Consider the following 11,943-nt stretch of genomic DNA (forward strand, 5'->3'; position numbering starts at 1 on the left):
ATAACATCTCATCTTTGGTATCAGGACGGATATAGTTTGTCATAGAGTTGCTTGGCTATTCACTGTTGCACGGCCAGCTGAAAAAAAGCTTATTTTAATGTTAGGCAAAAATGACTTTGCAATTGTATCAGTAAGTAGGTCTAATAACACCCTTGGCTTATTTTAAAATCCAACTAAATCTAATTTTTGAAAAATTTAAGTTTGAAAATTTCAAGTTCAAATTTCATCCCCTAAGAGCTTACACTCATCCATGATAAGAAAAACAAATATTCATACTTTTTAATTCTTTACAACTTTGCTTTTATGAAGTCTTTCATAAAACCACGCTATATGTGAATTCTTTAAGACTGAATTTCCATGACCTTAGCAAAGCAACTGATAAAAATGGCCAATGATTAACTCCCTTCAGGAGTGGTTTTATGAAGAACTTTATAAAAGCAAACTTGTTTAAAATTTTAAATTAATAATCTTTGCTTTTCTTGTCGTGATTGTTCGGTAACTCCTAGGGGATGAAAATTGAACTTAAAATTTTCAAATCTATTTTTCTCAAAAATTAGATTTAGTTGGATTTTAAAATTAACAAAGGGTGTTATTAGACCTACTTACTGATACAATTGTAAAGTCATTTTTGCCTAACAATAAAATAAACTTTTTTCATCTGACTGTGACAGTGTATTCAAAGAACATAAACATCATACCTACTCACTTATGTTAAAAGTTAATTTTAGAGCAGGGGTGTATATTCTACATGGGATCCCCTGCTCAGGGGGGGGGGAAAAAAATAAAAAATATGTGGTTGGAGGGAAAAAAAATGAAAAAATTAAGAAAACTGAAAACATTTTTACATTTCCCCCCCCTCCTTGGTGAAAAAAACTTACAAATGTGTGGTAGGAGGGATAAAATAAATAAAATATAGAGTTCTTTAAATATTTTTCCATTTTCTCCCTTCTTAGTGAGAAAAAACTAGGGGGGGAAGAAAAATAAAAAATTTGGTAGCAGGGGAAAAAAAATAAATCTTGTGCAGAATATACACCCCTGTTTTAGAGTAAAAATTTGAAAACTTTTCCATGTTTAAATTTATTCAAATAGATAATACATACAATAATCAACTGTTTAAAAGTAAATCTTTTTGAAATGGTAGGAATCTGCAACAGTTTATGCTGCCACATTCACATTTTGTTCTTGCTATTTCATCCATACTCACACTAGATAATTTAAATCTATTCGTTTTAAGACATTTTTCCAAAGCTTGACTGTTTAGGAAAGATATGTTATTTTTTGGGATGGGATGGAATTAAACCTATCACGTATTTATTTTAAACCAAAATAATTTGGAAATTAACATGTCTAAAATATACGTACGGGTATTCTAGTAACGATTATAGAATTGCTACGCTTTCTATATCGTAATTATCTACTACATGAATCACCATGCAAAGTTTAAAATCGGTAGGACATTAATAGCATGCTTAAATTACCGAAAAAGGCTATTCGTTCCGGACGGACCGACCATAATTATAGAAAAGCTTCGCTTTAAAAAATCATCTAAATATACCTAATAAACTTTAAAGTTAGAATAGATTCCTAGATGAAGTAGATTCTTCCTTTTTCCCACCTTTAATATCTAAGAACAAAACAAAATTTTAACCGATGACAGTTGCAAATTCAAATTTATATTTTTTGTCAAATATTAATTACTTCAATCATCCTTTTTTGATAGAGATAATAGTCATAAATTCATTTTAGTGAACTTTTTTGACACCTTAAAATAAATAAATTAAAAACAAGTATTTTACTTTTTAGTTTAGTTTGACCGCCAGGATCTCCATAATCAAAACAAAGCTCTTCTTCCTAAAACAAGAATAATATTGTTCATAAGTAGCGCAGCAACAACAACTATATATTTTAGTATATAATTACAACTATACCTTGTTTATATACCTGAAGGCTACTAGAGCTAGGTGTGGTATAACTATATATTCTAGTATAATTACAACTATACCTTGTTTATATACCTGAAGGCTACTAGAGCTAGGTGTGGTATAACTATATATTCTAGTATAATTACAACTATACCTTGTTTATATCCCTGGAGGCTACTAGAGCTAGGTATGGTATAACTATATATTTAGTATAATTACAAGTATACCTTGTTTATATCCCTGGAGGCTACTAGAGCTAGGTGTGGTATAACTATATATTTTAGTATAATTACAACTATACCTCGTTTATATCTCTGGAGGCTACTAGAGCTAGGTATGGTATAACTATATATTCTAGTATAATTACAACTATACCTTGTTTATATCTCTGGAGGCTACTAGAGCTAGGTATGGTATAACTATATATTCTAGTATAATTACAACTATACCTTGTTTATATCCCTGGAGGCTACTGGAGCTAGGTGTGGTATAACTATATATTCTAGTATAATTACAACTATACCTTGTTTATATCCCTGGAGGCTACTGGAGCTAGGTGTGGTATAACTATATATTCTAGTATAATTACAACTATACCTTGTTTATATCTCTGGAGGCTACTAGAGCTAGGTGAGGTATAACTAGATATTCTAGTATAATTACAACTATACCTTGTTTATATCTCTGGAGGCTACTAGAGCTAGGTGTGGTATAACTATATATTCTAGTATAATTACAACTATACCTTGTTTATATCTCTGGAGGCTGCAAGAGCTAGGTGTGGTATAACTAGATATTCTAGTATAATTACAACTATACCTTGTTTATATCTCTGGAGGCTGCTAGAGCTATGTGTGGTATAACTATATATTCTAGTATAATTACAACTATACCTTGTTTATATCTCTGGAGGCTACTAGAGCTAGGTGTGGTATAACTATATATTCTAGTATAATTACAACTATACCTTGTTTATATCCCTGGAGGCTACTAGAGCTAGGTGAGGTATAACAGTCTGTATTCTGACAGGTACGATGACAATATTTGGATCACAGCTATGGTTTGCATACCGTCCGATATTTCCTATCACTAAAAAGTAAAATATATTTTTTAAACATGAAAAAATATGCGCACCTAACCGATTAATTAAAAAGTACTGGGTTTAAAAAAAAATAGAGTTGGGGTAATATTTTTTCGGGTCCATAAGTGTCAGGATTGGTAACAGACACATTTAATGTGCCCTTGACCACTATTAATTTTCCCTTTGAATTATTAAATTAGGACTTTTAAAGTCAATTGCCAGTCAAAACATTACTAAGGAAAAGTCTAGTAAAGTAGGCTCAATTCGATTAATTAATGTACAGACAAATCGATATGACAGCTGAAAATTACTTATTTTACTATTTCAAAAAGTGTTTCTTATAGTATTTTTTAATTGTTGTCTATAGCTAAATTTAATTATTAAAAAAGTTAATTGCCAGTAAAGAGGGGACATTGGCCTGTTTATTACACCAGTACCCAAATAATAACGCTTTTTTGTTCTTTGACTTAACACAATTTTGGGGACTGTTTTTCATTCTAATTGGTTGGTTCATTAAATTGAGTATCCAAACGTTTCAACCAAAAATTGTAATCTACAGAAAGGGTAATTTTGTAGTTCATCATTGGAGATGTACATAAATTCATCGGCCATTGTCTTATTCCTTTAGATCCCAGCATAAATAATTGCTTTTCTTTAAGTGCACATTACTAATTGCCTCTAGAATTTTTTCACCTGTAGGATCAACAATTGTTTTGCAGGTCAACTTTGCTCCAGCAAATTCTCTCAACACCAGGATGTAATTAGACTTCTTGTTCAGGGTTTGATGCTCATATCTTTTTCTTGCCGTCTCTTCATCTGAACAAATTATGGTATCCTTGTAATAGGATGTCTGTCTGTAGATTCATCTCTCTTAAAGATGGACAGAGCCCCAGAGATCTAAAGGGATAAAACAATAACCGATAAATTTATGTACATCCCCAATGATGACAAACAAAATTACCCCTTCTGTTGATTACAATTAATAGCTTAATTGTTATGAAACTCAACTAAATGAACAAACTATTAAAAATTGAATAAAAGTCCCCAAGGTTGTTAAGCCAACGAGTAAGAAAATGTAATAAACAGCCCAATGTTCTCTCCCTCCCTTACCAAGCCCTCATTCATCAAGTGCGCCGTAATTTCAAAAAGATGCAGGAAATCTGGTCTCTCTACGGAACAAACTAGAGACTGATTCTATTCTTTTTACCAGGGAAGCATCGTTGTGTAGTGGGTGGTCTTTGGCTATTTTTTGGGGGAAAGATAGGTCCCTTACCTCAAGGAGATTATAGACCCTAATTTTTTTTTAATTTCGTGGGGTGCCCCCTTGGTCATGCGAAGGGGAGTAGTTGCTGGATCTATTAGCTAAAGAGAAATATCCCAGGGATGGAGGGGACATTGGGCTGTTCATGACTCTAGCACCCAAAGTTTTATAAGAACGTGTTCTCTGTCGTTGGCTTAACAACTTTTTGAATTTTAATTGTTTTTTTTAAGTTTACTGTCCAAACGATTCAATCACAGACCTAAATAAGAGTTAATTTTGTGTATCATATCATTATAGGGGATGTACATTGTACATCAATTTATCGGCCATTGTCTTATCCCTTTAGACCCATGACAAAGTCCCCCTTCTTTTTCAGGAAAATTAAAAATAGTAAGTTTTATTTACCCAATAATTCTCCTGCATATTCACAGATAAATTCTCCCCTTCTCAAAGGTGTAGAACAAAACAATCCATATCCTTTATTCTTCGTTTTACAGATCTGTATTTATCATTTAAAGTATACAAAATATATTATGAAAATAGAGTCATTACTAGAGAGAGAAGGGCTATGGGCTATTTATTATACTAGTCCCCAAAGTTTTAAAATAACGTTCTCTTATTTGTTGGCTGGAAAAAAACTTTGGTGATTGGTTAGTTCATTTAGTTGAATGTCAAAACGTTTCAACCAGTAATTGTAATCTAAAGAAGGTGTAGTTTTCTCTATCATTATTGTAAATGTACGTCAAGTTATCTGCCATTATCTTATCCCTTTAGATCCCCGGGTTTTACTTTTTAGTTAAGGTTTAAATGATTCCTTTAGATTTTGGTTAGGTCCTCTGGTAACAATTCTGTTGGAACACCTGGAGGGTTCACATGAACACCTAGAAAATAGAAATATTATATTTAGATGGTCCATCTGAACACAAAATGCGTCAAGCTTAAAAAAGAAATTCTAGCAGACAACACCTTGATTTTATGTTTTAAAAATTCAGGATATAATTTTCTGAAATCCAGCTCTATCCTAAGATATTCAACTGTTCATAGCTGACTTTGACCTTTAACCTAACAAAGAATCCTGAGAATTGCGTCTATTTAAAGCTGTCTTATTATGTGAATGAAATGAAAAACATACCCACCCTTTCTCCCTAAAATCTGTACACATTCTAACCAATCATTATGACCGGATTGTTCCTCCACTGTTTTCCTATTGGCTGATTTAGAGAGGTTGTCTCAAGATTATCCAGGGGTGTATATTCTGCACTGCTAAAAGGTGGGGGATGGAAAAAAATATGTTTGACAGGGAAAAAATGAAATAATTAAGAGAACTGAAAACATTTTTTCTCCTTGGGAAAAAACTGGGGAGGTAATAAATAAGATATTTTGCAGCCGGGAAACAAATAATCAAGTGCAGAATATACAACCCTGAGATTATATCTCTAATACCTGGAGTTACATTCAAATACAGGTTGACCCAGCCGGCTCAGGTCGAACAGACCACACTCATAGCTGGAGCCTGGACTCGTTCCCTAATCAACATGTATATAATACTAGCTGCAGCGCCCATAGCATCTATTTCTTCTATATTCGAAGGGAAGAGAATTAGCTTAAAACATCCCTAATGGTGATTTAAAACTAGAAAGAAAATAGCCTAATACCATCCAGGGACCTATATAAGGCTTCCCTTACTTAAAGAACTCAATCGGTTTAGTTGTTAGCAAGATCTTATTCTTAATAAAAACAAAAACCTTACTACTTTATATAATAGGATTAACAATTTTAAGAATATTCAATCATAAAATTTATACACCAAGAAAGTTTTTTTCTGTTTTCCTTTATTTAATACTCCAACAGCCTTCAGGGGGGTGGGGTGGTTGTAAAGGTGTCTTCCCACCCCTTCAAAGTTTTTAAACCTCTTACATTACCCCTTCTAAACTTTAAAAAATACATTAAATTCCTCCCTCAAAAAAATCTTGAACGTCTAAGTTGTTACACCTTGTTAATAGGGCCCTCTTAATTTCTGAGCTTGATTGATTGATTGATTAGCCATAGTCTCTTAGGGTTTGAACCTAAGTAGTCATGGAGTAGGCTGAGACACTTTTGTATAGCCACTAGGGCTAAAAAGCTCCACGTTCTAGCACATTATGACTTGACCCGCTATCTCATGAGAGCTACTCATTATTACCTCACCCTCGCCGAGTATGGCAGGTGTCCCAAATTAAGTCACCGTAATGAATGACGCTCTCCGCAGAGGAGCTTGGGATAAGGGTAGTACTGTGCTTGACTATTAAGTATCCAAACTTACTCAATAATCCCCTTCTTACACAACCAGGGGAAGTTACGTGAATGCCCCTAGCTTATTCTTATAAAAAATAGTAATCAGATAATGCTTTTTAAACCTGCATTTGCAAGAAATGGTTCTTTCCAACTCATACCTGATGATAACAATAAAGTCCACAATCTGTAGTGCACTGACAACCATTATCAAGCTCGGTGAAATTGTCCTCACTAGTTCAAACATTTTATTAGTATAGAAAGATAGGGAGAAGTCAGAGAGGGGGAGGGGACATTGGGTTGTTTATTACACCAGTCCCTTAAGTCTTATAATAACGTTTTCTTATTCATTAGCTTCACAACCTTGGTGACTTTTATTGAGTTTTTATTTAGTTAAGCGTACATACGTTTCAACCAGGGTTCCGGAGCCGGAGCCGGGAGCAGCAACATTTTTGGTGGAGCCGGATCCGGAGCCGTATTTTTCGTTAAAAACGGCTCCGGCTCCGGACTAGCTAAAAATAATTTTTTAAAGTAATATTATAATTTGGCAACGGTCTATTTCCATATAATAAACTGAAAAACCATTGTTACTTAACAAATAGACACACATCCTTCTACTTTTATATAGCTTTAATCAAATAAAAGCAAAATATTTTATATTATTTATTTTATTTTATCAAATTCAATAATGAAAAAAAATGATATATTAATTTTAAGGTAGGAGCCGAAGCCGGAGCTGGAGCCGGAGCCGCATCAAAATCATACGGCTCCGACACCCTGTTTTCAACCTCTAAATGTAATCTAAACAAGGGGTTATTTTGTTTATCATCAATTTATTGGGCATTGTTTTGTCCCTTTAGGTGCCTGAGAAGTCAGATTTACACGTATTTTAACAAAATTAAGTATTCAGAATACATCCATTAGAAATGGGTATAGAATATACGTGGATATATTGACAGGGGAAAATTTGTGGTCAGTTTAGCTTGCTAATATGGAACTCATTTAATGATCAGTTAGTTCATCCAGGGGGTGGGGGGTGGATGGGGGTATAGTTATTTTAGCCAGCTCCAAACATCACTTTATCAGAGTTCATAAAAATTTATACTAAAGTAACAGGATATTTGTCTGTACCGCAGGATCTCGCTAACCGCTGAACCGATCAGGTTCTCCTTAACAGGGTAGCTTCTCATAGGTCCCGGGAAACCCCACGCCAAATGAAAAATAACCCCCCCCCCCAAATTTTTTTTTTTAATTTTTAAACTAAAATTAAAAAATGATGGGGGGGGGACTCCCCCCCCCTCTAAAAAATATAAAATTTTTTTAACTTTTCTTATAAAATCTAAAATAAGAAATTGGGTTATCAAATTCGACTCCTCCCTCCTCAAGTGTCCCTAGAGGCCTCTAGGGGCGTAGCCGCTAGTAAGAAATAAAGTAGCCAAGTTCGAACTTCCAGACAAGCGCCATACAATCGAAGGGTTGGATATCTGCTATAATAAACCAATGATGGATTTTTTTATTATTTGGATCTTACATCATGTACTCTTATAAAATGAAACATGTAGCTGGCCAAAATAATGATATCCATCCCATATTTTACACCATCCTCTCCCCTCCTTCTGGATGAACAAGCTGACCAATAAATGAAGTCCATGTTAGCAGCCCAAATTGACAATTTTCCTCTTTCACATAATATCCACGTACATTCTATATCAATTAAACTAATAATGTTTAATAATTAGAATGTTTTTCCTAAATGCAGGCCCTGGCACGTTTGAGGGTGAATAAATCAACATCGGGTCTATGTGATCATAATCATCATTTATATCCATATTCAGTACATTTTATATATTATTAATGGGCGCAGTTACATTTCAGGTAGGAGGAAATTAGTTTTGATTATAATCATCTTATAAAATCTGAAAAAAATTAGAAATATTTAATTTTGTAGAAAATACGAAACATTGTTCGAAGAAAAAGAATAATTAGCTTTTTTTGATTTTCAACCAAAAAAAAAAGTACAAAAGAAATATTTAAGGAACATAGATACATATATTCAGCCTTCTATCATTTACAATAAATTAAAATCACGTTTCCCCCTTGTTTATTTGTGCAAGTGAAGTGAAGGAGAGTCTTTGTTTGGATTATTGTTAAGCAAGAGCCTTACTCTTCAGATTGTTTAACTCTTCTCTAGATCTTCTTATATAAGTATGTTTTTGAGAATCATCATAGAACCAGAGTTCTTCTATATTTCTACCAAAGGCTTTGATTAATTTCAGTTCACAACTTTTATAACCAATCAGATAAAGACGTTTCAATCTAGGCATCTCAACAACAGGTGGGGGTGTATTTTTAAAGTCATCTATGTGCAATGTTATCTCAAATAAGGTATCCTTGTTTTTCTTGATCAAGGATAGAGCCAAATCACCAGGTAGGTAAAATAAATCGAGGTATTGAAGATTTGGTATCTTTATATCTCCAAAATCACTTTGTCTTAAGTTAAAATTAAACACCTTTAACTTAGTAATTGTATCTTTGTTGCACTCGATCAAGGGTAGAGCAACATCGCCAGGTATCCAAGATAAATCGAGGTATTGAAGATTTGGTATCTTTATATCTCCAATATCAAGTTGTCTAAAGTTAACATTAACCACCGTCAACTTAGTTATTGTATCCTTGTGACACTTGATCAAGAATAGAGCAACATCAGCAGATATATCAGTTAATTCCAGATATTGTAGCTTTGGAAATATGAGATTATCTAATTGTTCAATGTCTAGTCTGGTTCTAAGTGACAAATGAGTAATGTTTTCGTTGTAAACTTTGTCTACAAATGTGTGCACAATGTTATTAGAAATATTATTAAGTGCTAATGATTTCAGTTGAGATAGATGAGGCACTATAAGTACAGTATTTCTAAGTAAAAACTTAACACCAAGATGTTCCAGCTTGTCACCATACCTGGCCAAGATTGCCTCACATATATTCTTGTGTAAACCATAATCAACATTACAGAAAGAAATATCCAGCCTTTGAATATTTGTAAATTCTAGATGCAACAATATTTCTGGATCTTTCAAAATCCGCAGTGAGACTATCTTCTCTTTATAGCTTGTTAATATTTCCTTTACTTGGCCAGGGGATGTATTTAACTGTAGATCCAACCTGACTACTGGCCCATATGATCTCTTTGTGGCATTTGAAAGAACTTTACATATTTGAGAACAATTACTTGAATTAACTTTCTTGATTGTATAGGTTCCAAATAAAGATCTTAGTTCCTTGGAAGCAGTGGAAACCACGTTGAAACACCTGAAATAAAATATGGGTAAAATAAAACATTCTTCAATGCTTCACTTACCTGTCATATTTAGCCAAAATTAAAAGTATTACTGCAAAAAAATGCCTTGAAATTATTGAAGTGTCATTAGGCAAAGCTTTTCAAATAGGCTTAGGATTAAAATATGGATTCCTACCATTCAGAGACACATCTCATTTCCTTCTTATCAGCCGTAGAACAGTAACCCAGAATTTTGCCAATAACCTCTGGAGGCAAGTCCAGGAATCCTCTACCAATAGCCTAAAAAGGGAGGGGGCGGTTGTGACACTTTTTGAAACCAAAAATACAGGAGTTCAACTTAAAAAAGAATCATTAATTTGGAATGACAGTCGCCTTAAAGAGATGCAATGTGGAATTGTGAAGAAAAGTTGGTGAAACTTAACTTTTAGATTTGGTTTCAAAAAGTGTCACAACCGCCTCCCCCCTTAGCAAACTTTAATGTTAAATGCACTGCAATATTGTCCTATTATCCTAGAGAAGAATTTCAACAATATTATAGGTATATATTTCATATCCATACGACCACACAAAATCTTTTGAAAATGCAATGATATTTTTACAAAGGGAGAGGTAGGTTGTGCTAAAATTCCGTTAATGTTTGAGTTTTAAGGCCTAAAAACAGTAGTAGAACGATAATATTCACCAAATATTTTTCACTAATATTTTTGTCTATAGTTCTTTTAAATAAGGAATACACATATTTAGTGAATATTATCGTTCTACTACTGTTTTTAAGCTTTAAAACTCACACCTTTACATAGTTTCAGCACAACCTACCTCCCCCTATTTGATACATTTTATAAGCTACTACATTGCATGATTTTAATTATTATGTAAAAGAAGAAGGATCTAAGTCTGGTTGTGTCCCCCCCCCCTCCCTTCCAGAAAAATATCACCCAGAAATTTAAACAGGGGGGTATATTCTGCAAATTTGACCCTGCTAGGGGGGGGGGGGGGTTAAAAAAAAATATGGGGTTGTGGGAAAACAAATGTTAAAATTAAGAGAACTGAATTTTTTTCTTTTTTTCTTCCCTCCTTGGTGAAAAAAAAAACTAAAAGAATATGCAGAAGAGGGATAATATGGATAAAATAAAGAGTTCTGAAAATATTTTTTCATTTTTTCCCCTTCCTTGCTGGAAAAAACTAGGAGGGGAAAAAACTAAAAAAATTGCAGCAGGGGAAAAATGAATCTTGTGCACCCCTGAATTTAAAACTCCATTAATGTTTTACCTCGGCTTGATTTCCTTGCAGCTCCTCCAGTTTATTTCTCTTTCTAACATTGTGTTCAGGGTCAGCAGAACGCTTATCTCCAGCCATTTTAAATTTCTGAAATATGCAACTTTTATTAAAGCGAACCTTTTCTATAATTAGTGTCGGTCCGTCCGTCCATCCATCCGTAACGGATAGTTTTTTTTCTCGTTAATTTAGGAATGTTAGAATTGTCCTATCGATTTCAAACTTTGCATGATGATTCCTGTAACAGTTAGGTACGATTTAGAAAGCGTAGCAACTCTATAATCATTACCAGAATGTCCGTTCGTCCATTTTAAACATGTTAACTTTTTTAACAACAATTGTTAATGTGATATAATTATCGGATTGATCTGATTTTTGGAGGACTGATTCCTATTACAATAAGGTACCATATTATTAGAGCAGTATCTCTATAATATAAAAATGTCAGTATGTCCTTAAACAGAATTCTGTATTTAAGAAGTTTTGCAACAGATTTGCGTATAATTTTGTCAAAACTTTTATAATTGAATTTTGTATATTCAGTTCTGACACTCTACAAGAGTAAATGTTTGTCTCAATTTCCAAGTTAGAGCTGATAAAAATAGCATGCTTTCAGAGAGACGCACCCGCCCCCCCCCCTTCCTTGTTTTAATCACTGTGGCTCGTTAAGTTTATAGAAGACTTATATAGCCAACATGAAAATAGCAAAATAAATTTTTTTAAATGCATTATACAAAAAAAGTGTTGATTTGATAATATAATGAAGAGTATAAATGTTTACTATTAGATTTTATTTTGATAATATATCATTAGTACCTACTCTTATTACTAAAAT

General features: G+C 33.4%; 2 protein-coding genes across 2 annotated transcripts; both read right to left on the minus strand.

Annotated features, from left to right (window-relative positions):
* Positions 1–1,061: 1,061 nt before the first annotated feature.
* On the minus strand, positions 1,062–8,479 carry LOC145317881 (putative histone-lysine N-methyltransferase set-23). Its single transcript, XM_080159159.1, has 10 exons — positions 8,285–8,479; positions 6,697–6,769; positions 5,708–5,790; positions 5,079–5,145; positions 4,670–4,763; positions 3,697–3,819; positions 2,890–3,011; positions 1,797–1,851; positions 1,556–1,624; positions 1,062–1,205 (listed from the first exon to the last, which is right to left on the minus strand). The coding sequence occupies exons 1-9, from the start codon at positions 8,362–8,364 to the stop codon at positions 1,572–1,574; spliced, it is 750 nt and encodes a 249-aa protein (XP_080015285.1). The 5' UTR covers positions 8,365–8,479; the 3' UTR covers positions 1,062–1,205; positions 1,556–1,571.
* Positions 8,480–8,588: 109 nt separating this feature from the next.
* Positions 8,589–11,216, minus strand: LOC145317869 (uncharacterized). The gene is made up of 3 exons (XM_080159145.1): positions 11,103–11,216; positions 10,009–10,112; positions 8,589–9,844 (listed from the first exon to the last, which is right to left on the minus strand). The coding sequence occupies exons 1-3, from the start codon at positions 11,187–11,189 to the stop codon at positions 8,683–8,685; spliced, it is 1,353 nt and encodes a 450-aa protein (XP_080015271.1). The 5' UTR covers positions 11,190–11,216; the 3' UTR covers positions 8,589–8,682.
* Between the last annotated feature and the right edge of the window lie 727 nt (positions 11,217–11,943).

The sequence above is a fragment of the Acartia tonsa genome, chromosome 4 (assembly GCF_053477335.1).
Source record: "Acartia tonsa isolate MP-2025a chromosome 4, ASM5347733v1, whole genome shotgun sequence".
Lineage (NCBI taxonomy): Eukaryota > Metazoa > Arthropoda > Copepoda > Calanoida > Acartiidae > Acartia > Acartia tonsa.

Bases quoted from the DNA above. Each gene is read 5' to 3' on its own strand.
- LOC145317881 (XM_080159159.1), bottom strand. From the start codon at position 8,364: ATGGATATAAATGATGATTATGATCACATAGACCCGATGTTGATTTAT. The intron at 6,770-8,284 runs GAAAAACATTCT...TGTTTGAACTAG, and splicing joins GTGCCAGGGCCTGCATTTAG to TGAGGACAATTTCACCGAGC. The intron at 3,012-3,696 runs GTGAAAAAATTC...TTTACTTTTTAG, and splicing joins AACAATTGTTGATCCTACAG to TGATAGGAAATATCGGACGG.
- LOC145317869 (XM_080159145.1), bottom strand. From the start codon at position 11,189: ATGGCTGGAGATAAGCGTTCTGCTGACCCTGAACACAATGTTAGAAAG. The intron at 10,113-11,102 runs GTAAAACATTAA...CTCCCTTTTTAG, and splicing joins TGCAAGGAAATCAAGCCGAG to GCTATTGGTAGAGGATTCCT. The intron at 9,845-10,008 runs GTAGGAATCCAT...ATTTTATTTCAG, and splicing joins ATGAGATGTGTCTCTGAATG to GTGTTTCAACGTGGTTTCCA.